This window comes from Lycorma delicatula, chromosome 1 (genome assembly GCF_047948215.1).
Source record: "Lycorma delicatula isolate Av1 chromosome 1, ASM4794821v1, whole genome shotgun sequence".
Lineage (NCBI taxonomy): Eukaryota > Metazoa > Arthropoda > Insecta > Hemiptera > Fulgoridae > Lycorma > Lycorma delicatula.
The window spans coordinates 85,853,120-85,880,855 of NC_134455.1; the positions used below are offsets into that span (position 1 = coordinate 85,853,120).

Here is a 27,736-nt window from a genome sequence, read left to right on the forward strand (position 1 = left end):
TCTTTAATATTTCATGACAAACATAACAATATTTTATGTTGTTTTGTAATGTTTCCCCTAACAACACTGTAAAAGACAAAACGTTTTAGAGGTAAAGCCACTTGTGGCTATTGAAGCCATAGAACTACAATTGAATTCGCCTACTTCTCAATATTAGTAATTATGATACGAGAAATTTCATTTTAGGAAAAACTCCTTCATGACACAGCCATTTACGTAGTCGTTTCTCCTTCTCGTGGCAAAATTATACAATCTCATTATATACCGGGCTTCACGGTTTAAACCGAAGGGCTACTATATTCAACTTAATATCAAAATGCTTTTGGCTAAAATATATTATTATCATTTAACATATTATACCATAAAGTAGCTAAGATATATACCATAAGTAGCTATTATATATATATAATAGCTTATAATTTAATATATATTTTTATAATTAAACCTTTATAAAAAAAAAGAAGAAGTTAATAACCAAGTGCAGTTAGCGATCTGAAAGTTAGTACGGTGTAGTAGTCCATTTTGGTGGTTCAGTCTTCTGTTAGTTGATCTGCGACTGTTGAATATGGTAATGTGATCTTAATTTTAAAATGTTTAATTCGTACCGTAATAATTTTTATTTTATTCCTTTTTCTTAATGGAAGATTTTTAATTTTATGAAACAAAATTCCATAATGGAATTTTAATCTCGCTTGTCCCTTAGCAAATTTATTTTACCATTTTCGAAAGAGTTTAAATTTAAATTATTAGTTCTTTATATGTAGATATATTTTTTTATGGTACGGGAAAAAGGAATGTAGTTCTGTCGTTACGTACTAATTAGACTGGATTTTTAAAATTATTTTAGGGTTATGTAATGTTTCCTTGTCGTTTTTAGCTTCATCTCGCAGTTCACATGATGTAGATAATTTTTACTTAAATTAATTTTGAAATAATACGACTTAAAATTAAGTAATTGTTTACTTAATCCACTTATGGTCAGTTATTTTCTTATTGAAATATGTTTAGACAGCATGTAATACAACTGCAAAAATGATTGTTAAAAAGTGTAATAATATAAATAATATGTAAGTTTGTTATTATTACTGTAAACATCGTGCCATATAAATTTACATTGTATTCTGAAAATATCTTTTTGAAAAAATTCAAATTTCTTGGAATTATAGGACATTTGAAATTGTTTTACATTACTTTTACTCAACTTAATTTCTGGGACAGTAATTAAATTTTTTTGGATGAAATATGAAATAAATTGGTTAAATATTTTCTCACAGACGGTATAAGCCAAACTACTGAGGTTTAAACCTCACCTAAGATTTACATTGTTTATTGAGGATTCCATATGTGATTGTATCATAATTTATTCTATATCTACAGTTTATTGTGTTTTTCTTGAAAGTATAATAGTACCAATAGTTAAACATTTATAATTTTGACTGTTCTAAATATGGTCTAAGTTATAAAATTCACTGTTTGGTGAATTCGAGTCAGGATTACCATTATGATTGACTCTGAATTTGGTGAAAGTTTAAGTATATATATTAATTAAATTCTTAATAGAATAGGATAAGTGATGCTAATTTTTATCCATTTACTGTTGCTGTATGCACCATATTAAAACGCATCTCTTGCAACTTCTTTCACCAAATTTTAAACAATAAATAATTATGTTTTATTATTTACAAATAACAAATAATTTTTTTAACCCAGTAATTGGAGATGTAAAATATTTTACTTGGAGGTAATTTATTTTTTAGCTTTTGACTGCAGTAACCATGAGTGAGGCAGGTAATGTGTTTGTTTTGAATATGCAGTGCGCTACTTCTAAATACAGAATGCTTAATTTTACATACAGTCTGCTGTGATTGATTTAAAGTAACATTTATTTTGATATTAAAATATAACAAAACATTGACATTAATAATGTACGTTTCAAATGTAATTAAAGTAGAAGGTGAGGTGAGCATAACTCAGTGTTGCCAGTATTACACAACTTCCAAAGGGCATAGCTTGTATGTAATGATTCTGCATGTAATAATACTAGTAATTTTATGTTCGAGTTTGGTTTTAAATATCATGTTTCAAAATTTATCAAAATTCTTATCAGAGTAAAATCCAAATTTACCATTATCACAAACGTTTGAATGGCACACTTGAATAATTCTTATGTAGTAGTTAATTTCAGTTTTATTATTAAATTTTGACTAAAAATAATATATATTTCAAGTTGCATCAAAATCACAGGTGAGGCTATTATAATCCACAATTACCATTTATGTTATTCTATGAAATTAATATAAGAGTGTCAATAATATGTTAATAAAAGTTCTTTAATAAGGTTACAGAATTATAACTTTCTTAAAGTCTATCAGGGCCAGATGGACCTGATAATAAATTATACTATTTAATTGATTAAATTAGATTCATGTAGGAGACATGGTTGATACATATATTTTGTATAATGTGTGATTACTTTGTCTGTGGGAGAAATCTCTGCTAATGGTACTTTTAAGACTGGTTGAGCATTTGGCAGTATAACCTCAGGGTTAAGTTGATCTTGGCTTAATCTTATTAAGCCAAGATCGTATTAATTTAAAAAAAATAATATGAGATTGTATCAGAAAGTTCCTGGATGATATTTAATGACAAAACTTAAATAAAACATTATTCCTAATCTTGCCAGTCAGTCTGCGAAGTTATATTGTGAACAGATGTTCAGCCCTGTATGCTTAGTTTTATAACCTTTTGTTTGTACTTCTGTGTGATATCCATTAAATTTACTGATATCCAATGATATTTACTGTGAACTTCAAATTATTGATAGGGACAGTCTAAATTTCACGTTAGGGTAATCATAGGTAGAGTTTGTCGCTATGATCCAAGATAAATCTACAATCATCGTGGGAGAGCTTGCACTCGCAAAGACCAAATATGACTTCCTGTAAGTCTGAAATAAAAAAAAAAGTACATGCTGGTTTTCAGTGTGATTGAAAAACAAAATTATGGAAAAATTAGAAATTTTCTAATACACCATGATGACACAATCTACTTACACAGCTTTCAAATAAATGCAGTCTTTGACAGAAAACATAGAGTTGTATTATGTACTTAATACCAGCTCCCTAGTCTGAAACCTCTTGGTACCATCTTTTAGTAAAAATAGTTTTTGATTGGAGTACATTATTTTATACTCTAGATATAATTTACTTAAATAGTATTTTGATAAAAACAATTGAAGTACCACTTCTTTCTGTACGCAAGAATTTTTGCTTTTAAAACTGATTTATACTTTACCACTATCTTAATATGTCGTGTTTTTATTGGGTGATTAGCCCAGGTTAATTCTAATATTACATGTAGTTTGTGATCTATTATTGTAGGTTGTCTAGTTGTGTAGTATTTAGTCCAACTAGTCTGTACAAATTTTACACATCTCATAAAATGATGCACTTCACATAATTACTTATACAAAATTTATGAACGTAACAAATGAGAAAAATAACAAACTAAATGAATGAACATTACATAGATCATATATTTTATTTGACATTTAATAAATTAATTTTCTAATCATCTTAAGATGAAGCCTACTTCATTCAATGAGAAACGGTCTAAATAATTTATAGTCCTGAAAAGATTTTCTGAAGCATACAAGGTGTGATCAAAAAGTATAAAGTAGAAATATTTAACCTGTTCAGTTTAATGACTTTTTCCCAACAAAGTAGGTCCCTTCTGATTAACACTCTTATCCCAGTGATGTTTCCATTATTGGAAGACTTTTTAAGTCATTTTTAGTGACTTGTTCTCTTGTCGCATTTCTCTTGATCTCTTTTCTGTGACTAAATCTCTTAAGTAGAATTTCAAGGTTAGGAAAGATTCAAAAATTGCAGGAAGCCCTGATGATGAGTAAAAAACCTGCTCAAGTTGTTCAATCCTGTGTTTTGCCAAGTATCTCTGGGTAAGTTTTGATGTATGAGCTGGAGCGTGGTCTTGATGAATTTTCTGATCGTAATTTTTCCAAAGTTGTGGTCTCTGGCAACAAACAGTTATGTAGTACTCTTGATTGAAACTTTGTTCTTAAGGTCCATACTCATGAATAACCATGCCGTGATAATAAAAATAAACTGTCAACATGACTTTAATGTTGCTTCATGATTGTCTGGCTTTCTTTTGCTGCAAGCTTGGAGTTTTCCAGTGAGATGACTGTGCCTTTGCTTCAGGGCCATAGCCGTAGACCCAGTTTCATCTGGTTATTATTTTTTCCAAAATCACTATTAGCACATTTGAAATGTGCTTTTCCTTTTGTTCATTAATAAGAAGCTTTGGGTCAAAATAGCTGTTATGTGCCACTTCCCAATCTGTAAAGTTAATTGCACCGAGCCAAATGAAATTCCTGCTTCATCTTCAAGCTCTTTAATTGTTATTCAACAATCATTCATCAGCATCTGTTGTACATGTTCGATTTTTAGGGATTTTTGCTTGTGGAAGGTCTGTCAGTGTTTTACTTTTGACAGACATTTGGCCATCTTGGAAACTGCGATACCATTCTTTAATCTGTGTAACACCCATAGCTTTTTCACTGAAAGTTGTTTGAACCTTTCTTATTGTGTCTACCTGTGTATCTTTTGAGAAAATATAATGTAGATTTTCTGATCAATCTGTTCAGTCATTTTAATGGCAACGAACATGATCACCACTCACATGTTTAATTTCATGGCTGCTGAACAGAAACTGGTTGCAGTGGCAGCAAAACAGTTAATCATATGCAAGCAATATGAGTGAAGTTCATATTCTATGGCAGTCCCTCCATGCTGCAGTTTATTACTGCAGTAAAAATTAAGGTTGGGTACTTTTTGATCACAACTTGTATTTTCAGCTATTTAAAAAGCAAGTTGTAAATATTTTATTATTCTATAAAAGTTAAACTGTATTTCATCTTGCCTATCTATAAAGTGTAATCTTTTTTAGGTACTGTTTTATTATCTATAGACCTTTGATTTCCACTGGAAAAGTGTTGACCCATTTATGGCTATTGCCTGTTATCTTGATTTGATGAGATTTTTTAATTAAATTTTGGATCATTTCTACAAAATCAAGTGCTGTGATTGAATCAAAAAGAATTAAGATGATATGTCTGTATTAGCTTAGTATTCATTTATTATCCTTTGAAAAAAAATTGAATTCATTCATTAGCCTACAACCGTACAAAGAACGATTAAATTATTGTTAGTCCAAAATCTTTATTAACCTTAGAATTGGTGGTATTTTTTTTTTGACAGTTAAAATTTCATATAAGTGATGTCATATATTCTTTGATGTTGACTTTATGTAACCTCATAATTTACCTGTTTATAAGTATTCCCAAAACTTGTTTTGACCTTTACAATATTTCACTTTTCATTTATGAGTTTCTGTCAACTTGTATTTAATTGCAAATATAGATTATTGTAGTCTAATGTTGTTTGCTCACTGTTAAACCTCCATTGTTGTGCGTTTTCATTTGAATACCTTTGTATACATATATATATATATATATATATTTTTTTTTTTTTACCATTATATTTATTACAGTTGTACGTTTATATTTTGCTGCCCCATTCCTGTTACTTTGACTTTCAAATTTGAGTTTATTTGTGCTAGGATTTTTTTTATATGTGTGGTGTTTTATATTCATGAAATTCTTGAATCTTCAAAGACAGATGTTACAAGACTTCTAATTTATAGGTTTGACTGTGTACAGACTGGACTCTGGGATAACCTCTACTACAATGGAGCATATTCTTTACTGGTTAGCAATTTTTTTTTTTTTTTTTATTTTTTTATACTGTCAAACTTTGGTACTTACATATTAACGCCACTGCAGCTACAGCTTTATTTAAAAACAAAGTAGTCAATCGGATTTCGGTGGAAAATGGGCCGAAACAGATTCAAAACAGAATATAAATGGTTATTTATATTTATTTATTTTATAAATATAATTTAACCAAACTTAACCTACGCTCGCTTCGCTCGCTAACCTTGACTAATTAACACCATAATTTTTTGAGTATTTATTTAATAAATTCAGTAATTATTATTGCAATTTGATTATTTAAATAATAAATGATTGTAATTACGTCAATTCAGTAATTACAATCATTTATTATTTAAATAATCAAATTGCAATAATAATTACTGAATTTATTAAATAAATACTCAAAAAATTATGGTGTTAATTAGTCAAGGTTAGCGAGCGTAGGTTAAGTTTGGTTAATTATATTTATAAAATAAATATTTATTCATTTATGTTAAACTCTATATCGGCCCATTTTCCATCGAAATCCGATTGACTACTTTGTTTTTAAATAAAGCTGTAGCTGCGGTGGCGTTAATACGTAAGTACCCATACTTTTTTTTATGTGATTGATTTACCATTCCCTGCAAGTATAAAAATTTGGAACAATTAGGTGTATTTAATAAACATTGACAACACTTGTTTTAGTTTTAGAAACAAAAAATAACATAATTTTTGTTTGCATAAATTAATAACACGGGTCAACAATGGGAAAGTTGTTTCAAAACTAATAACTGATTCTTATAGATTTTTGTGTGCTGGTTTCAGGAAAAGTAGTCAAAAAAATTTCATGACGTACCATTTTTTCTCTAAATCAATTCATTTAATATTCTCAAAATTGATAATCACTATATTTTATTTATAAAATGTTGAATAATAAATTAGGCCTGTGTTACATTTTTTTGTTACTTTATTATTAGTTTGGTTATATGGAATGTCTACAAGTAGTGTTCAAAATTGCGGTTTGATTCAGTAAGATGAGTGACTAATAAATAAGATGATGTAATATGATTAATTAGAGTGAGTTAAGTTATTTTTGTCAAGCTATTAGATAAGGTAATCATTCACTCATTCCTACTCCCCTTACTGAAATAAAAATAAATCAATGCAATTAGAAAATTCTGTTGAAAGGTTTTGCTTGGGCTAAATAGTTTTCTAAACCTTCTATAGTGTTTTAGTTTTCTTTTATTTTTCGAAGTTACTTTATTTGTGCTGTACTTGTGTTTTTGTATTTCGAAATGGCTTCAAGGGGTTATGTTAATTCACCAATAGCTTCTGTTACATTTGCTGGGAGTTTGTGGTGAAGAAACAACAGAGAAATATTACAGGCTTTGTTAAAAAATTCTGCTACGCCTATTTTGGGGTAAAACTTGGTAAAGATAAAACTTGGGCCCCTCATACAGTTTGTTCTACTTGTGTGGAAGAACTATGCAAATGGACAAAAGGTAAGAAAAAGTCTTTTCAGTTTGGAGTACCAATGATTTGTAGAGAACCACAAAATCACAGTGATTGTTGCTATTTTTGTTCTTGTAATGTACAAGGATTCAATCTAAAAAATAAGAAAGAAATTGTGTATCAAAATTGTTATTTGGCAGTACCTCATAGCCCTGGTGTACCTGTACCTTTAATTCCAGAAAAACTGGAAGATATACTGAACAACAAAACAGAGTTGTAGGATGATGACGATTGTAATGATGATGTTGATTTTATTACTAGTAGTTCCGAACCACAACTTCTTTCACAGCATGAACTGAATGACTGGGTCAGAGATTTAAATCTTCCTAAATATTCAGCATAACCTTTAGGGTCCAGATTAAAAGAAAAAAAAACTTACTCATCTTTGGCACTTTTTTCTCATTGTACAGAAACAGAGAAAAAGTCTTTACTACATACTTTTTTGAAGATGGAAAATTAATTAAAAATGTTCATGGTGTAATGGAGCAGTTGAACATAAAGTATGATGTGAATGAATGTAGGCTGTTTATTGACTCATCCAAAAGAAGCTTCAAAGCTGTTATTTTCTTCATAATTGCAAAAAATATGCTTCAGTGCCCATAGGACACTTCGTGTATCTGAAAGAATGCTATGAGAATTTAGAATTATTTCTGTGCTAACTGAAATATTGCAATCATGAATGGATAATATGTGGTGACCTTAAAGTAATTTCTATGTTTATTGGGCAGCAGGAAGGATACACCAAATATCCCTGCTTTTTGTGTGAATGGGACAGTTGGGTCAAGAAAGAACATTGAGCCAGAAAAGAATGGCCATGTAGGCTATTATTAGAACCTGGGAGCAAAAGTGTAATACGGGAAAGTTTGGTTGATCCATGAAAGTCCTCCTACCATCAAACTGGGATTGATGAAACAATTTGTAGAGACTCTACCTAAAGAAGTAAAGTGTTTTAAACACATATGCCGTAGGCTTCCACTACTATCAGAAGCCAAAGTGGAAGAAGGTATTTTCACTGGTCCAGATATATTCATAAACTTTTTAAAGGTAAAGTCTTTCAAACCAAAATTGAGGACATTGAAAAACAAGTATGGAGTGCTTTTAAAGAAGTTGTAAAGAAATTTGTTGGGAACAATAAGGTCCTAAATTTTAAGTGTATACTGGAAAATATATTAATGAAATTCCAAGACTTTGGTTGTTCAATGAGCTTGAAGGTACATTTTCTGCATTCTCATATTGATTACTTCCTAGAAAATCTTTGTGTGTAAGTGATGAACAGGGTGAAAAATTTCACAAAGATATAAAGGAAATGGAATGCAGATATCAGGGAAGGTGGATTGTGAACATGATCGCAGACTATTGTTGGTGCATCCATAGAGACGATCCGAAAGCTGACTACAACAGAAAACGTGGCCTGAGAAGTGTTGAAAGGAAAAGAAAAAGGCAGTAAAAGTCTTTGTAGCGGTAAGAAAATGTAAAAAAATCCTTTCTTAAGTTATATTACTTTCTTTATAAATAAACATTTTCCACAAGAAATATATATACAATATGCCTTTTTTCTATTTTCATTTTTTAGTATTGTGAGAAATTCTTACGTGACAGTAAACGCAGTGACCATATTTGAAATTAGCACACAAAAAACATAAAAATCAGTTATCAGATTACAAGCAACTTTCAAATTCCATTTGTAATCTGTGATTTAATTTTGACCTGTGTGATTGATAATTATACTAGTAAAAAGTAGATGTTAGTGAAATATTATTTCAATTCAGTATTCATAAGTTTATTATATATAATCTGAACATCAGATTATTCCAATATTGCTTTACCATAATTGTATGGCTACTCCTTTATCTAGTGGTTGTTTATTTACAAATCTGAAATGATTGAATGTCTGATTAAGCCCGTCTGCGTTTTGTTTGTTGATAAATATCAGATTTTTATAAACTGCAGGGTCATCTTAAAAGAATGGTGGGGTTTAAAATATGAATTAAATAAAAACTGAAATACTTAAATTATATAGTTTTATTTGTCAAACTCAAATGTATTGAATAAATTTCAATATACTCACCCTTCATCACCTGGCAATTGACCAATCGATATTCACTTTCTACCCATACATGATGTAATATATATCTTCTGTAGTGGTTGTAATTTCTTCCTTAATTTTTTGTTTTAAGTGATTCAGGTTACATAATTTTTATAAATAAACAATGTTTTTAATGTAGCTGTACAAGAAAGAAAGTTGCGATTATTTGGACTTACTGGGTAGGACCTTCTCAGCCTATCCACCTTTGCAAATTTTTCATTCAGAGTATGGCTAATTAATGCATTAAAGTGTAGTGTCCATTAATAATCTTTTCAATAGAGAAAAATGATCCAATTACATGATTTTTCATTAAATCATACTAAACATTAACTTATAATAATGTCACATGCTTTCTCAGAAACTACATCGGTTTTCAGATCTCCATATTTGTGAGTTGTATCTTTTACCACATCCGCTAAGACAAAAAGTAGCTTCATTTATAGAAATCTCATCATTTAAAAAATTACTAATTTTGACAAAAATTTCAACTGAGAAGTGGAACATATTTCTGTATCAAATGGTTTTAATTTTTGCAGTAGCTGAATTTTGCTTGAATACAAGAGTATCTTTTATGTAAAACTTTATCAATGCTTATTTTTAGAATTTGTAACTCAAGACATTGATGAATAATGGATTTATTATGATTGCAGGTTATGTAACTCATTTAACATTTTCTTATGATACTGTTGGCCTTCCATGATTTCTGTTTGAAAACATCCTGCTCTCTTTGAACTAATTGAACCAGTGTCATATATTGATTTCTTGTGATGGTTCCTTTTCATATCACTCAGCAGTAATATTGCTGTAGTGATTAAAGTGACTGTTACACACACATTTTTTCAGATGGAGGATTTTAGTGCCACCAACATAATTTTTCAGAATACCTTGAAATGAGCTACTAAAACCCCCTATCATTCTTTTATGACCACCTGTATAACAAAATATATATAATAAATAAATGTAATTATATAACTTGTATATGTTTTATATATATTATTATATAACATATATATCAGAACATTTGTAATTCTGTTATGGAACTTATTATTTATTTAATAAACATTGTAGCCTTTTTTACCAGAAAAATAAGTTATGATTGATTGTTCATGTGTGTGTTATCAAACAGTTTTATTAAGTATCTTGTATTAACTATGGATGTCTTTTAATTCTTGTAATATTTATGTTTTATCAGTTAAAATCTGAATAACTTATAGTTAAACAATTTTTTTGGAACTCAATAATTATTATGTCACCTTTCATTATTATTTGTTATTAAAATAAAAATAGAACAAAATAAAGAGACTATAATCAAATTAAATTTTTTTTCCAAATCTTGGTTTCTTTGACATTATTTAACTGTTTATATTTATTTATAAATATTTTTTTGGCTCCAATCCATATATACAGACTAGTTATCGTGTATTAAAGTGATATGACTTTCTTTTAGAAAAGAGAAAAAGTTTCAAAAAACTTTACAAAACATTTTAATGATCGAAGTCTAGTTGTAGATTTTATGTAGCATTTTCTTAAGTGCTTTTTGTTTTGGGAAAGGATCATGGTGATGTCACTCTAATACATGAGAACCAGCTGTCTGTATAATTAAAAAAAAATTGATGTGAAACTGTAGATTATTATATATATATTTGTTCAATGTTTCAGTAGTGTTTGGCCATATGTTATTTACTCTTTTTGTCTAATAAATTGTTATCTAAGGTAGTAAAAAAAATTCTGTATTATGTGTATATTATTTGTAAGATACTATATTAAATTATTGATTAAGATGATTACTTATATATTTCTGATACTGTTTACATCATAAATCACTACATTTCTAGAACTGTGCACTGTTTTAGAAGTGAATATGATGTCACAAAATGTTTGTAACTGTTGACTGTGTTTTTTATGATATAAAAAAAATTGAAGCTCTTATTTTATCATATTTTTTAAATCTTTTTTTTTTATCAAATGTTTCAAAAGACATGAGTTTTTATGCTGACAAATTAATTTTTTTATTTAGTGTTCATACAATATAAAATTGCCGGTTTCTATTGCTGTTCAAAGTCAGTCAATTGACATTGAAATATCAATCAGGTGTCTAAATTTATGTTTGCAATTATTGATATAATTAGAGATTTCAAATAACATGAAAAAATTCAACTTTATGTAAAGGACTATTATAATTAAAATTTGAAGGTGGTTTTTATGTTGTCAAAACAAATAAACCATAATACTGAACTATAATAATAAATTGTTTTTTTTTGTTTTTTTCAGACCAAGAAGCGAAGAAATGGTGGACGTTCCAAACATGGGCGTGGCCATGTTAATCCAGTCCGTTGTACAAATTGTGCTAGATGTGTTCCAAAAGACAAAGCAATCAAGAAGTTTGTCATTCGTAATATAGTTGAAGCTGCTGCTGTTAGAGATATCACTGAAGCTAGTTTTTATAATCGTAAGTATTGTGTAGCAGAGTGTTCACAGATGTAGAGAGTTGTGTAGGGATTATTGTGCACTATTATGTTCAAGTGTGCAGTGTGAATGAATGAACAAAAATTACCATAAAAAATTTTGGAAGAAGGACTAAATACCAGTCATGCAGAAACTATTCAGTTTCTGTAAAATAACCAAAATTTCATAATGGATTGGAAGAAAGACAAAGAGGTGTTAATTCAAGAAATACATTAAAATTAACATTGTATATATTTTTATTCTAAATAGAATGGTGCAGTATTTGATTTTACTATGCAATCATTTACTGGATCAATCCACACCAAATCAAAATTAAAACAATGCTGTGCTAGTAACATTTTTTTTTTTCATAGTCTTACTGTACTTAGAGAGTTGAAAAGAGGCGATTATTGTATTTTAAGAATGTTTCATATTTTTTTAAGCGACAATTTTATATGGGTACATAGCCAATTTTGCTCTTTTTTGATGTGTGTGGAGAAGTTTTAGTAGATATCAGGTTCAGACAAAAGTCATATTAATAATCATAAAACATACTGTATTTTATGTCTGGAGCACATTTTGGCCTATACTGTGGGGATATAGTTCAATTTTATTTTTTTAGTTCTGGAAAAGTTTGACACCAAGTAGTCATATCCTTACTTTTTAGAAGCTTCTAAATACTTGAGTTGTGTAAAAATGGTTATATTCAAACTGAAGTAATTCAAAAGGAAGATATACTAAAAACTCAAATTTTCATAAAACTAACTTTATCTGTGTATTAATAAGTCAGTAAAATTTGATCACTGAGCCTTATCTGTAAATATGAGATAAGAGCATCATAAGTTGAAGATGGTATTGGCATCTCTCTTTACTTCACACACTTCAATTTCCAGGATTCTACTACCTGAGATATTTTAGTGTGGAACCATCAGATTAGAAGGATGCAATTCATCATCTTTCTTAGAACCCAGAATATTTAGCTTACTTAACCAATTCTGGCCTAATCTGTAATTCTAATTTATGCCTGTAATTAAACACCAAACTAGTACTGTTAATTTTAAATAGTTAAAATTGCATGCAATACATCCCCTCCTTCTGAATGCACAAGGTTAGTAAGTGGTTATATATGATCCATAATTAAGATTTGTAATTACCCAGATGGTATATTAACTGAAAATGAAAATTGCTATACCCCTGGCATATGTAATTGTAATAATAATGTTAGTTTCAAAACCAATTAAATCTACATAATTATAAACTTATAATTTTAACAATTACTTTAAAAAAAATATTCATTAATTTAATAGTTTGGGTTGTCACTTTTACCACCTTTCCAAATATGTTGGAAAAAATGTCTTTTAATAATTTTTATTTTCTTTTTAATACTAAAATTTAAAAAAAAAATGGTGGAAGTATAGATGTTTAAGAAGTACAGTGAATTTTGATTGTGTTTATCTGTTTTTTCATAAAACAGGGTTATCATAAAAGAATGATGCGGTTTCAGTAATTCATAGGAAGATTGTAGGAAAATTTCTAGATGTTATATTGGTATCCCTGAAAGCCTCCAACCCAAAAGTTTGTTTATCAGCAGTTGTAACCACAACGTCAGTTCTTGTATTGTTGTTGCGGTGAGTTTAGTGAGTTACTATGTTCTCGGATAAAGACAAAGCAAAGTGTGTTTTATTGATGGGTGAATTAAAATCCGTAATTTTAGTTCAACGCACGTTTCGACGTGAATTCGGAAGAGATCCACTACACAAAAATAACATAACACGTTGGTTCAAACAATTCGAAGAAACTGGATCAGTTAAGAAACAGAAATCAACCGGCAGACCAAGTGTACCAGATGAAACGGTTGAACTAATTAGACAATCGGGAATTAGAAGTCCTGGGAAGTCCATCCCCTGTCGAAGTGTCGAATTAGGTATTCCAAAATCAACAGTTCACAAAGTTTAACATAAAAAACTAAAATTACACGCTTATAAAATCCAGATACTGCAGGAATTGAAACGCCGATGATGGTGTAAAACAATTTCGCTGTTGAAATGTTGGACAGAATAAGTGACAACTAATCATTTTTAGATGATATAATTTTTACAGACGAAACTACATTCCATGTGAATGGATGTGTTAACAGACACAATTCACGAATATGGGGCTCTGAAAACCCACACGCAAGTTATTGAGAAACAACGTGATTCGCCTAAAAAGTTAATGTTTGGTGTGGTGTGATGAAAAATTGTGTAATAGGGCCTTTCTTCTTTGCTGATAAAACAATTAATGGAGTTCTGTATCTTGACATGTTAAGCAATTATTGCTTTCCTCAGCAGGATGAACTCGAAAACATTCATCAACTTCATTTCCAACAAGATGGTGCTCCCCCGCACTTCAATGCAATGCTCACGGACGCTTTGAACGAAAAATTTGGAGATCGATGGATAGGTCGGCAAGGACCCATACTTTGGCCTCCAAGGAGTCCAGACCTAACACCTTGCGATTTTTTCTTGTGGGGGTACATCAAAAGCGTTGTTTATACACAAAAAATTCACGACCTAAACCACTTAAAAAACAGGATTAATGAAGCAATGACAACCATTAACGAAGAAATGTTAACTAATGTTTGGAGAGAAGTTGAGTATCGTTTGGACATTTGTCAAGCGACTAAAGGCGCACATATTGAAATTGATTAATTATGTTAAAAAAGTTTGAGACGACAAATTTGAAAAATAAAAAACATAAACTGTAAGTAATTCTGTTTTAATTTAAACAATGTTCAAAACCGCACTATTCTTTTATGATAACTGTATAAGCTAAATTACAGAAGTATTTTAATTCTTATCCTTAATTTCACAGTAAATATTGAAAGTGCTTCTTTTAATCTGGATGCCGACTCATACCTGTTTCTTGACAATTCCACCCACTTTTTTAAAGTTATCTCACTTATATTTAAAATTTCACTTTTGATTTTAGTTTTAGTAAGTCAAGTATTAAGCGTTTTAAGAAAAAATACACTTTTAAAATATACCCAAAGAAAACATCTGGTGGATAAGATCAGGTGATCGTGGGAGCTTACAAGTCTTTTGAGATCAAATAATGACCAAAAATCCTCACAACATGGTGTTTGTTTCATTGGTAGTATGACAGTTAGCATCTTGCCAAACTCACCATTTTCCTGAAATGAATGTATTCTTTTGTTTTCCCCTTGCATTAAAATAAGTTGTTAGAAGTAGTTCTTGATATTTGCATCTACAGTTTTGTTTAAAAAGAGGTCTATTACATGAAGTGTCAACAGCAGTTTTAATAAACACAGTTTATGTTTTGTAATAATTGTTCATGAAAAGTAGTAGGATTTTCACCTGTTCTATTTAACTGCTAGACTGTACTCTTAGTCATCCTAGGAAAACTAAATGTTGCAAAATAAAGCAATCCAACTTATTTTCATCGTAAAATTTCACAACTAACAACAATACTATAAATATCTTTTATCGTCAAGCGCTTTCAGTTTATGAGCAATACAGTGTCAGTATCAAATTTTTAATTCTTCATAGCCTCAAAAGCAGCAGCTGTTGGTAGTCCAATCTGTGATGGCAGCCTTTTCAGAGGTTTAGCAAGCACTCTTTCATATCGTGAAGAACTTCAACAATTAACTGGGATATTTGACTAGGCCATTTAGATTCCTATAAATCTCTTGAAATTTGATCTTAACATGATGACTAAGGGAGACTGTAGAAATTTCAAATAATCTTGTTATCTGCAATTTGCAAGATTTGTACACTAAATGTCTATAATATTAAAATGCTCTTATGCTTCAAAAACAACATAATTGATGTAACAAAGAAACTACTGAAATTACACTAAAGCATGACAACGTTATGTTCAAAATTTTTATCTAACTAGTTGAATAAAACAAAGTTTACTTATGCATAATTTATATAGCCTTATTCTCTAGGGATTTCATTGGAACACTTACTATTCATATCTTAGTGAATAAGGTAAATAGAGAAAATATCCTTGATACATTATGTTTAAGTTTTAGTTCAAAGCAAATTGTAACAAGCACAGCATTTTAGTTCTTAAAGCGTTGGGCTATCCTGGCTTAAAGAGGCTCAGAAAAAATGAATAGTTTTGAACATAATTATAAATTATGATGCCAGATGAATTCTAAGATAAATGCCTTTAAATTTTTAGATTGGAATATTCTAACGAAAAATATTATTAATTTAAGATTTTTTATGTATTTATTTACTGTACTTTGGTAAATGTTTTTTTAAAATAAAATATGTATGTTTAGGAATAAATCAATTTATTTTCCTTGCATTATGTTATTAAATGGTGTATTATTCTTGTACAATTCTTTTTTCATTATTGATGTAATATAATACTATAAAGTTATAATAAATAGAATTCCAGACCTAGACTTTAACAAAGGTTTAGACTTTAAGTTTCAGTTTTAGTAGATTTATTTTGTTTTCCATTCAACAACATTGCCCAGTTAATCTTTTAGTATGATTTTATTCAAGTATATTCTTAGTATAGTAATCTTAGTCCATCATTGTCTGGTTGTCTCTTAGTATTTACATAGCAGTTTATTGTGGGCAGTCTGTTTGAATCTGTTTTACCTTTCTTTATTATCAGGTGCTTAGAAAAATTATTGCTTTAAAAGTATCATTTTAGAATTATCAATCTTAATTAATTAATTTGTAAAAATTTTTATGACTTGAAGATGAATATATATGAAACCATATTTTAAAAAGAAAAGTAACTGTGAATTACTCTTTTTCTTTTAGAATATCAACTGCCAAAGTTGTATGCTAAGCTTCACTACTGTGTGTCATGTGCTATTCACTCAAAAGTTGTCAGGAACAGATCAAAAGCAGCCAGAAAGATAAGAACACCTCCAACAAGAAACTATCCTCGGGTAAGTTGTCTCAATATAATTTTAATGGATCATATATTGAACCAGATTTTTTCCTAACTTTTAACTTTTCTGGAAGAATGATATTGATATTTCAATATCAGCAGGTACATGAGGTATTTTTCCACTTGTAAAAATTCTCCCTTTACAATAGAAAAAATATTTTCTTCATGAAACTATTATCAAACTCTGTTCACACAGTTCCATTATTTGATAAATAGCAATAAAAACATGATATTCAATGAATTCATAAAAAAATAAATATCAATTAAATGAAGAAAGAAGTTAAATGTAATGAAAACTATGATCTGATTGTCAGGTATGAAACAATCCAGGTCAAGATTGACACAGTTAATTTTAGTCCAATTTATAGTAAAGCAAAAACTATATAATGGTTGATGTAGTACTGTGGAATATAAAAAGCATTTGCTAAGAAGGTAAGTAATATGAATGGTAAATTTATTTGGCAGAGCCAAGCAATATTAAAAAAAAATCAATCCAGAAAGATGTTACATCTTACAGGAGAGTATGATATAACTAAAAGAATCAGAGTATGAAACTAAAAACTGTGTTACAGTTTTTTATTTTTTAAAAGAAGTTTTGAGTTAAGCATTCATTTGTGATGTAATGAAAATTAGTAATTCAGTTTTTATCATGCAAGCTGCATGTTGGTATGATGGGTTTTAATATTTTTACCCCTAAAATTTTTTTTTTTAAATAAAAATATTAGAAATTTTTCAGAGAGGATTATAATATATTTTTGAAATATCATCAAATGCACTAAAACGAAGCAGTTTGTAACTTTTTTTGAGTTAGAAAACTCTTTTCTTTTACTATTTTGCTAAACTGAAAGCAATTAATAAATAGTATTTATAAGTTTTAAGTATTCAATATGTATCAGCTTGTTATTCTGTCAATACATTTTATTTCATAACTATATAGACTTTTTAAAATAATAATTGCAGATGATGATTGTTCAACAATTGATATATACATCTATTATATATTTTATAAACTACAAATGTAAAACTAGTTATTTTCAAACTACATTTAAGATCTTACCAATTTGCTACAGTGTCTTTACTTGTTATTGAGCAGATTTCAAAATCATTACCACCTTTTAGATACACGACACTGAAATCTATATTAAATTAAATGTTTCAACTGATACTATTCACTGATATTACTTAAATCTGTTGACAGAACATTCTGAAATGATTGAGCACTTTTCAGTTATATTGTAGACATCTCCTGTAGATAAATTAAGGGAAATAAAGCTGTGATGTTTTTGGTTATTTAAACATGTAATGATAATTGTACTATAAGATTTTATCATAAATTATCTCTACCCCAAAAAAAGAAATCTTAGATAACTTTTTTCATGTACATATTTTTCCATTATGTAAGAATAGCAATGCCAGGAAAGTATTACAACTTTTTTGTCAGCTTTTTTATTTGTAATATAGTAGTATTTTCAGAGTTTCGCAAGTTTGTTGCATTATCATTGTTCAGTAAAATGTTTAATGTTCTGTGTTATACTCAACAAATCAGTCATCACATCAGTTTCTATAACTCCATTTAGATATTGGCACATAACATTTGAAAAAGGGCTTTTCTGACATTCATGTTTCATTAATTGTAAAATTTTTTTGAAAGCAGTTCAGTTTTTGTATTAATTAGAAATTAAGAACCATTTTATCATTAATTTAACATTCTGATGGTTTAGATATACATAAACAGTATGCGTACCATGGACTGTTAATGTACATACTTTGACCTTAATTCTGAAAATATTTTTAAATTTTGCATTTTATACAAGATGTGTTTTTAAAAAGTAATGTCTTGTTTTGAATTTAACTCCTACGTAATTGGTGTAAACAGATGGCACTTGTGTAGCCCAGTTATTTCAATCGGTAGTCAGCTGTTAGCAACAGCAGTTTAATTGTTCTTTGTTATTTATATTTTTCCATTTATAATGAGTGCTACAATTCGTGATCCTACTACAATTTGTGAGTGTGAAGTACGAAGAGTAACCTGATTTTTGATGTCAAGAAACAATACTGAGGCTGAAATTAACAGACAGATTTGTAAAGTTTATGGGCAGAATATATGAGTAACCCAAAGATAACTATTTACTATTCATTTCAAAAAGGGAGAATGAACTTGGCTCTGCCAGTGAAAACAGATGATTTGATTGAAAAGGTTTAAAAAAAAATTTGATAAAACTAACCCTTACTGTGTCTTTTTGATGTTTTATGATCTTTGATTTATGAAGTTTAGGATGAAAAATTGGGTATAAAAAATTGTGCCAGATGGGTGCTGAAGATGTTAATGGACACCCTCAAGGGAAAATCTCTTGCCAAAGCGTATAATTTTTGTGGCATTATGAAAATATGAATTGTTTATTTGCATTGTAACTGTAGTTGATGTGATGATAGCATTCATCATATAGACCAAAGAAGTTCACACAAGAACGTTCAGTAAAGAATCTTATGGCTACTGTTTTTCTGGGACTAAAATGGGTGTCTTGTATGTCGTGAACTTCTTTGAAAATTCTTTCAAAGTATGGAATGTAAAATAAAGTCTACAAATTCCTTCCATTACCAACTAAATGAAAAGAATTATCCCACTTGTTTCAAAAATCTATTATAACTTTTTAATAAATGTAGTTGTTGTGTAAGTAATAAATTTTGTTCAGTTTTTCAGTTACACATTTTCGTATAAGATATTTTTCTTTTGTTCTATCTTCATTGCGTATAGCAAAGTAATTTTTCATTCAAAAGAAAAACCGTAACAGAAGTGTTTTTATAAAAATTTACTGTAATTTGGACAATTTTTTGTAAAATGAATTTTTATTAATTAAAATTTTTAATTCAGTAGTAAGATATAGAGATCTCAAATATTTTTTGATCATCGAAATATCTTTATACAGATTTAAAAGTGATAATAAATTTTTGAAACAAGTGGGACTATTCTTTTTGTTTATAAGGTAATGGGAGGAATTTACTGTAATGTATGTATACATTACATACTTTGAAACCAGTTTCAAAATTTTATGAATTTTATATAACCTTTCCTTCAGTACTGTGTTTTATAATCACAATTTTTAAAAAATGTTGGATTGTACAATAGGTTTAGACAGCTTGGAGCAATACATACATTTTTTTATGGGATAACTTTATAATGCACTTGCGCATATTACCTTTAACGCTCATTATAATTTTTCTTTATTTAATCTATTTTCTATTCATTTTTACAATTAAATATATAGTTTTAAGAATTTACAATGAAGGTAAATCTTAAATCTTACTGATTTCCTGTGTGTATTTGTTTTAATTTGTTTCTTTCCGTTTTTCAGGAAATGATGCGGCAGGGTGGAGCCCAGGTTAGAAAATGAACTTGAAACTTAATATTTTTTATTAATAAACAGTATTTCATAGTTTAAAGCTTTAGCTTATTTGAGTAAGACCTTTCTTCTTGCAGTTCCTTTTTCCTGTTCTGTATTTTTGCAGAAAATCAAAACTTTTATCCAATGTAGAAATTATTTGGCATTTTGGAAACAGATTTTGATTTAGTCAGTTAAGGCACATATGTTTTAGATGCTAAGTTAATTATGACTGCTTCAGTATTATATTTTGCATATGTTGAAAACTAAGTGCTTAATAATATACTTTATACTTTTTTCACAATACTTAACTTTTTAAAAGATTGCTATTGTTTTCATAACCAATGAATGAAACACTTCCAAAATTGGAATAAAATGCTATCAAACGCTTCCAAAATTATGGGTAATGAACATTTCACTGCTTGCAAGCCAATGAACAGATTTATTATTGTTTACTTAACCTTTACATAATAGCTGGTATAATAGAAGTAGAGCCACCCTTAGTATTGCAGGTCTTCGGAAGCATCTCAATAAATTTAGTTAAAAATTGATGAAACACATGCTTCTCTAGAGGTTTTTTTTTTTAATTTGTTGTAATCTATAAAAGTCCTGTTAATAGTATAAATTAAAATTCAGAATGGTATGTTATGGTTTTTCTGCATATCTTATTAAACCTTTTCTCATGGATTATTTTTAATGTTTTATCTGCAATATAAAAAAAAATCATGTAAGAAATTATAGATCCTCTGACTAATGTTATTTCTTATCTAATATTCTGATTAACAAGAGTAATGGAAAATAATATAGCAATAAAGAAAACGAGTAACAAGGGAATTATAAACAGCAGGTTACATTTTTGTTGAGAAGATATCACAGTAAAAAGACTACAGACTGTTAAGACTATTTGGTTGTTCATTTATTGTACAAGTCTTATTATGTCACAATTCTATAATTACATCAAACGGCTAACAAAACGACAAAAAAATTAAAAATCTAGAAAACATTAACATACTAATAACCATAATATTTGTAATAATAACAAAACTCCACTTTTTATTTTTAAGGTGGTATTTTTTTGAATTTAATTAGCACAGTGATCAATATATGTTGATGAATTTAAAAAAAAATTATATATATATATATAATACACACACACACACACATACACAGAGCCCGATTTCTTATAGATTTATTATTATTTATTCTAATTTTTAAATAAAACAGTTTTGTATTTTATGTTTTTAATCAGTTTTATATATTTATTAGCTAAATTTTACTGTTCAGTTTTAAACAATCTAGCAGAAGTTAATAAAATACATTAATTTACAACAATCAATTTTTTTTTAAATTTAAATTATAATACTGATTTGAATTAATATTTCAATATCCATTTCACTAATAACTAAAGTGCCTTTAAAATTAATAAAAATAATTAGATGATATACAGCAAACCTAGTCATAATATTTATAGAAAAGCAGAATTTTATAAAGTTGAATGTAGAGAGGAAAATTGTAAAAAAATCTAGGAATAACTAACAGAAATTTAAAATACACTTGCAGGAACATTAACAAATATACAAGTATAATAAAAAATTGAATTATGCCGATTACATTAGCAATAATAAACACGAACTCAAGTACAGAAAACATACAAATTGTTTAAATAAATTATTAGATTTTAAATCCTTTTGTCTGGAGAAAATATGCGTAATAAAAAAATAGCAACAAAAATATAATTAATGAACACATATAAACATAATGGACTGGATTAGAAATAACAGTTCCATTATCCACTATAGATTTTAATAGGAACAGAATAGTCTGTCACTGAGATGGTAAACATACCAAATGCTCTATTACTTTATTTTATTTTATTTTTTAATTGTCTTTTAATTTAATTTCCACAAAAATTTGTGATGAATCAGGTTGCCATGAAAGAAGTAAACTTGGAGGATAACTAAAGTAAAAAACAATTTTTTTTATTAACAAAGAAGCAGTACAACTCATTTTTAAAGGTAAATGCGCAGATATTAGTGTTCATCTTTAAAAATCCAGTGATCAAGAGAAGATCAGAACAGATGCATCATATTAATAAGTTGTGTCAATCAATTTATACCAATCAATTTTTCTGACATTATATTTAATTTTATCTTCATACTAAACAAAATTGCAAAAAAATTTGTTTTTCATTCAACAAGACTATTTGTTGACATTTTAAAGGAATTTAAAATCAAAATTGTTGTTTTAAGAAAATTTAAAGCAAAATTTAGAATTTTAAAATGTTTTTAAAGTATTATTTCCAAAAATAATACTGATGAATGGTAAACTGATGATACTTTTCTGTAAAAAATGGCCTTTTCGCATTCAAATCTTTACTGATTTCTGCACTTCATTGTGCAGAATGATGGCTAGCATCTTGACCAAACTAGTTCACTGGGATAACAGCTTCAAACTATGATGGATGGCTTCCTCACGAAATTGTCATGACCCCCATTCCATATTATCAGTCTCAGCAGAGCTTCATCATCAAATCTGAAGTGATTGTTGTACCTGGGTAAAATGGGGATTTCTTGTTGTCATAGGACTGTATGGTTAATTAAAAAATAAGAGATGTAAAACCTGTTGAACAAACAACCTTATTTGCTAACTGTTAAGATAAAATGAGGGTAGGTGCAATGGATAAACTTTATAAAAAAATTTTAAAATAGACTGCTGGAATAAATAAATTTCAAATTAACACATCTTAGAATAGATAATTAAAAAATGTGAAGTACATTTTTTAATAATCTAAATAATGAATGATATGATCACCATATTAAATATATTTTACACTGTATATATAAATACATACTGTACAAATGTATATATAACATTTTCATGGCTCAACCAAGATATTGAGATACTAACATTTAAAAATGTTTGTATAGATACAATTAACTATTCTAAGAATGTAGAAAATAAGATAAATAAATAAATAATAGTAATATCAGTGATAACAGCAACAATGATGATAATAATAGTGAATAAATGACATACAAAATAGTATCTCAAATAAGGAAAAGATTTGTTTAAAGATAGTTAAATCATAAAAAACAGAATAAGTCCAATTGACTAAAGACTGCTAATATTAACACCTAATACTGCATTAACAAGTTAAAATTCATACAATTCAACTTTCTGCGAATAACATTACCTTTGGCGTTTATAATAACTTTGGTGTCTACAAATAACTCATCGAACAACTTCCTGCTTCATTACCCTCTGTTCATGCTGGAATGCTTGTGATCACGTCGAACATGGCCTCGCCAAACTTCTTGCTTTACTACTGATTGTCCCTGTAGTAGTTATGTCCCCTGGCCTATGGAACCAGTACCTGCCTCATTCCTTAACTGTTGGAAGCATAATAATTTCATTGTCCATGCACTTACATTTTCCTATAAATTCCTATTCTGGTCCAGTAGCCCTTCTCATCGAACAGGAGCTGTTGGAGGTGTGCCATTGTCAGTACTGCAAAGAACAGATTGTTAAACAAACCTGTTAGCTTGGATCTCATCTAGTTCTTTTCTGGATTTATTTCATTTTCATTTTCTCATACTTTCTTCTTAATTGGGAGAAATCCCCGTTGCCCAAGTCTCTTATGTAGGTCCTGTTACACTGCTCTCTCCTTAAAGCTATTCAACCCTAACAGCTTCCTGGTATTGTGTCAGGCGATCCAGATGAACAACAATCATTGTTCTCGAACTGTGCTGAATTCTTTAGATCACATTGTTGTTTCTGTTCAAGATGGTGTAAGGTCCTTCCCAATTGGTCTGAAAACTTGAACATCTTCCAACTGTCTTCTTTGGACAATAGAGCTAAATTTGATTTAGAAACTAGATGAATTGTGCCCTGCAAGTTGCATTTTACTTTCATGCGGTTGCTACCTTCAAATAAATTTTGTCTGTTACGTGACTAACCTAATGCTGTCTACTGGATTGAAGGTTGTTATTTCCCAGGTGGTGAACGGAAGAGCAAATCAAATGGAAACCTCAGCTCTCTTCTGGAAATCATTTAGCTGGATGTAATGCCGGTGGATTTTTGTACAGTTGCAGTATAATCGATTAGAAAGAGAGGTAGTTTCTTGTTCCAATCGCACTGATTAACTGAGATGACCTATCTTAGGTATCCCTCTCTAGTTTTGATGTAGCGTTCAACATACCATATGTGAATGCAGTAATGTGATTCTCGTTGTACATACACCAGAACACTCGAAGTCCAGCTTACAAGAGTGGTTGGACACAATGGAAGTCGCTAGTAGTGAAGGATGGAGTCCTCTTGCAGGAATGGCAGTCTGCAGAAAGAAAATGATCCGTTCTACATCTGGTTTTCTTAAACGGTTAAGTGAAGGAAGTTCTAAAGGAAATTCATGGTGAAACATCAGGAGGTCACTTAGAAGTCAATAAAACGTTGGGCAAGGTGTGACAATGCTACTGCTGGTTCTATTTACGAGACAACATTGAAAACTGTTGCAAGATGTCGCTCACACATCTTGCAATATAGTAGCATTGTCACATCTTGTCCAACATTTTATTGACTCCTAAGCGACCTCCTGATGTTTCACCATGAATTTCCTTTAGAACTTCCTTCACTTAACCATTTGGGAAAACCAGATGTAGAACAGAACGTTTTCTTTCTGCGTACTGCCATTCCTGGAAGAGGACTCCACTACTAGCGACTTCCATTGTGCCCAATCACTCTTGTAAACTGGACTTCAATTGCTGATGTTCTCCCATTTCGGTTTATCTCCAGCCTCCTTTTCAGTTAAAAGTGGACCGATATCTGCGTTTTGTCTTTTCTTCTCTTTGCCAGCTTGTCGCTGCTATTGTAGTAATTCGTTGTACATCCAAAATACCTGCTCGTTGCTCTTTGCAGCAATGACTACAGTCGACGTTATAGAGTCGTCTGGAAAGAGCATCCACATTTGAATGCTTTCCTCCTGACCGATGTTCTGCCTTGAAGTCGTATTCTTAAAGGCGTTCTACCCAGCGTGCCGTCTGTTCCTCGAGATTTTTAAAATTGAGCACCCACATGATTGTAGAATGATCAGTTCGAAGTGATGCATACAGATATTTATGGAAGTGTCTTAGTGTCTACTACAGCAAGTAATTCTCGACAAGTCGTGCAGCAGTTTCTCTCCGGTTTCGGTAAGAGTTTTGCTGAAATAACCGATTACTCGTTTTCTCCTGAATTTACGAGTACCCCGCTGATTCCAACGTTGCTCTCATCTGTATCAACGACGAATCTATCATCCGACGGAGGATTGGAGCTGAACATAAATCTGAATTTGTTGTTTTGTGTCTGTATAGTCAGTGCCTTATCAGTGTCTGAAAACCCCTTTATAAAATGGCAATAATTAGAGCATAATCCGCCGAAGAATAAACACAGTGTTTATTCTTCGGCGGCGGCCAATCGCGCACAACTTTTTAATCTTTCTGGGTCCGTAGACAATCCGTTTGCCGAGACAACAAGACCTAAGTATTGAATTTCTTAACGAAAAAGATTCGAATTCAGATTTACACCTAGCACTAAAAGGTATCACTGTGAATTGCCACAGACCTCGTCCAATTGAAAATGTAGTTTTCTGGGTGCGCAGCACTTGGCAGTATTCACTCTTCAAATCTAGCGTAGAGAGCCATTTCACATCTTGAAGCGTGTCTAGAATGTAGTCGATTTGTGGTAGAGGGAAGCAGCTTCTTCGTAACGTCATTGCCTTTTGTAATCCACGCAGAAACGCAGCTCACCATTCTTCTTCTTGACTAGAACAACAGGAGAAGACCAAGGACTTCCCAAATCTTCAATCACTACCCATCTTGTTTCGCAAGAGGAAGGCGCCCCGTGGTGGATGACGAATTGGCTGGGAATCTCACCGCAATGAAATTTTCAAATTAATTGAAAGTGTATCACCGCATCAACATAGTAAATGCGGTGATACACTTTATTCGTACGGCCGTAATATTCTTCCTCTCTTCTTCCTTTCTTCCTAACTTACGTTAGTTAGTGCTCATTCATTCAATTTTCTTCGGCAATTTATCTTCCGAATTCCTAGGAGTTGGCCACAGTACAGGTTCGTGCTTTTCCTGAGTGGTACCTCTTGACACAGTTTGGTTCAGTCGTTACGAGGTTTACCATCCGGATAGGAACTTTCCTCGTATTCGAAACTAATGAACGGCCGAGTTGAACTTTCTTGCTGGACACCGTACTGTTAGGTATAGAACCTGCCAATGACCTGAGAGGATTTGACTATTCGGCCATCACCACAATCTCCCTCCATCCCGGAATCATCTTGTCTTTAACAGTATCACTCTCGCAGAACGCGGTTCGCTTTCGGACTCCACATAGGTACTTTTTTTTGTCCTGCGACGAATACTTATACTCGAAGACAGCAGCGATGAAGTTGTAAATCTACGCAGCCTCACTCACAACAAGTAGAATATCTCCAAATACAGTACTGATGACATAAGGCCGGTCAAACTTCTCACAGATGCTGACGATGGATAGCGTTGTATATAGATGCTACCGTGTCTACTGTTATGGACCGTGTCTCACATGGACGATCTTCAGCTACACCGTCGACTATCAGGCTTCCTCTTCTTATTCTATACAGAAGAATTGAGAGGAGAGTGGAGGAAGTGTTAGGAGAAGACCAGTTTGGTTTCAGGAAAAGTATAGGGACAAGGGAAGCAATTTTAGGCCTCAGATTAATAGTAGAAGGAAGATTAAAGAAAAACCAACCAACATACTTGGCGTTTATAGACCTAGAAAAGCCGTTCGATAACGTAGACAGGAATAAAATGTTCAGCATTTAAACAAAATTAGGGTTCAAATACAGAGATAGAAGAACAATTGCTAACATGTACAGGAACCAAACAGCAACAGCAACAATTGAAGAACATAAGAAAGAAGCCGTAATAAGAAAGGGAGTCGGACAAGGATGTTCCCTATCTCCGTTACTTTTTAATCTTTACATGGAACTAGCAGTTAATGATGTTAAAGAACAATTTAGATTTGGAGTAACAGTACAAGGTGAAAAGATAAAGATGCTACGATTTGCTGATGATATAGTAATTCTAGCCGAGAGTAAAAAGGATTTAGAAGAAACAATGAACGGCATAGATGAAGTCCTACGCAAGAACTATCGCATGAAAATAAACAAGAACAAAACAAAAGTAATGAAATGTAGCAGAAATAACAAAGATGGACCACTGAATGTGAAAATAGGAGGAGAAAAGAATATCGAGGTAGAAGAATTTTGTTATTTGGGAAGTAGAATTACTAAAGATGGACGAAGCAGGAGCGATATAAAATGCCGAATAGCATAAGCTAAACGAGCCTTCAGTAAGAAATATAATTTGTTTACATCAAAAATTAATTTAAATGTCAGGAAAAGATTTTTGAAAGTGTATGTTTGGAGTGTCGCTTTATATTTTTTTTTTTTTTAACGATTGGTCGTTATCATCGCCCGGAAAATAAATAAATAAAAGTAAAAGTAGAAGTAATTAAAACTTAAAACTACTATCACAGGAAGCAAAATCCGGAATGGGTGTAAAAGGCCCATTCTCGGATAACAAAAACACTAAC

The 27,736-nt window shown here is 30.3% G+C and overlaps 1 protein-coding gene across 4 annotated transcripts in view; it reads left to right on the plus strand.

Moving 5' to 3' along the window:
* The first annotated feature begins 371 nt into the window (after nucleotides 1-371).
* The window catches only part of LOC142319784 (small ribosomal subunit protein eS26-like), a 37,710-nt gene continuing 10,345 nt past the window's right edge, over nucleotides 372-27,736 (plus strand). Inside the window, exons 1-5 of one of the 4 annotated variants that reach the window (XM_075357479.1) lie at nucleotides 372-568; nucleotides 5,741-5,788; nucleotides 11,646-11,823; nucleotides 16,607-16,737; nucleotides 20,093-20,119. In XM_075357479.1, the coding sequence (XP_075213594.1) occupies nucleotides 566-568; nucleotides 5,741-5,788; nucleotides 11,646-11,823; nucleotides 16,607-16,737; nucleotides 20,093-20,119 (387 nt within the window). In that variant the 5' untranslated portion in view covers nucleotides 372-565. Of the gene's footprint in view, nucleotides 569-913; nucleotides 1,068-5,724; nucleotides 5,789-11,645; nucleotides 11,824-16,606; nucleotides 16,738-20,092; nucleotides 20,181-27,736 lie in introns of those variants that run through there. The other 3 variants (XM_075357467.1, XM_075357474.1, XM_075357482.1) reach the window with 3 other exon arrangements.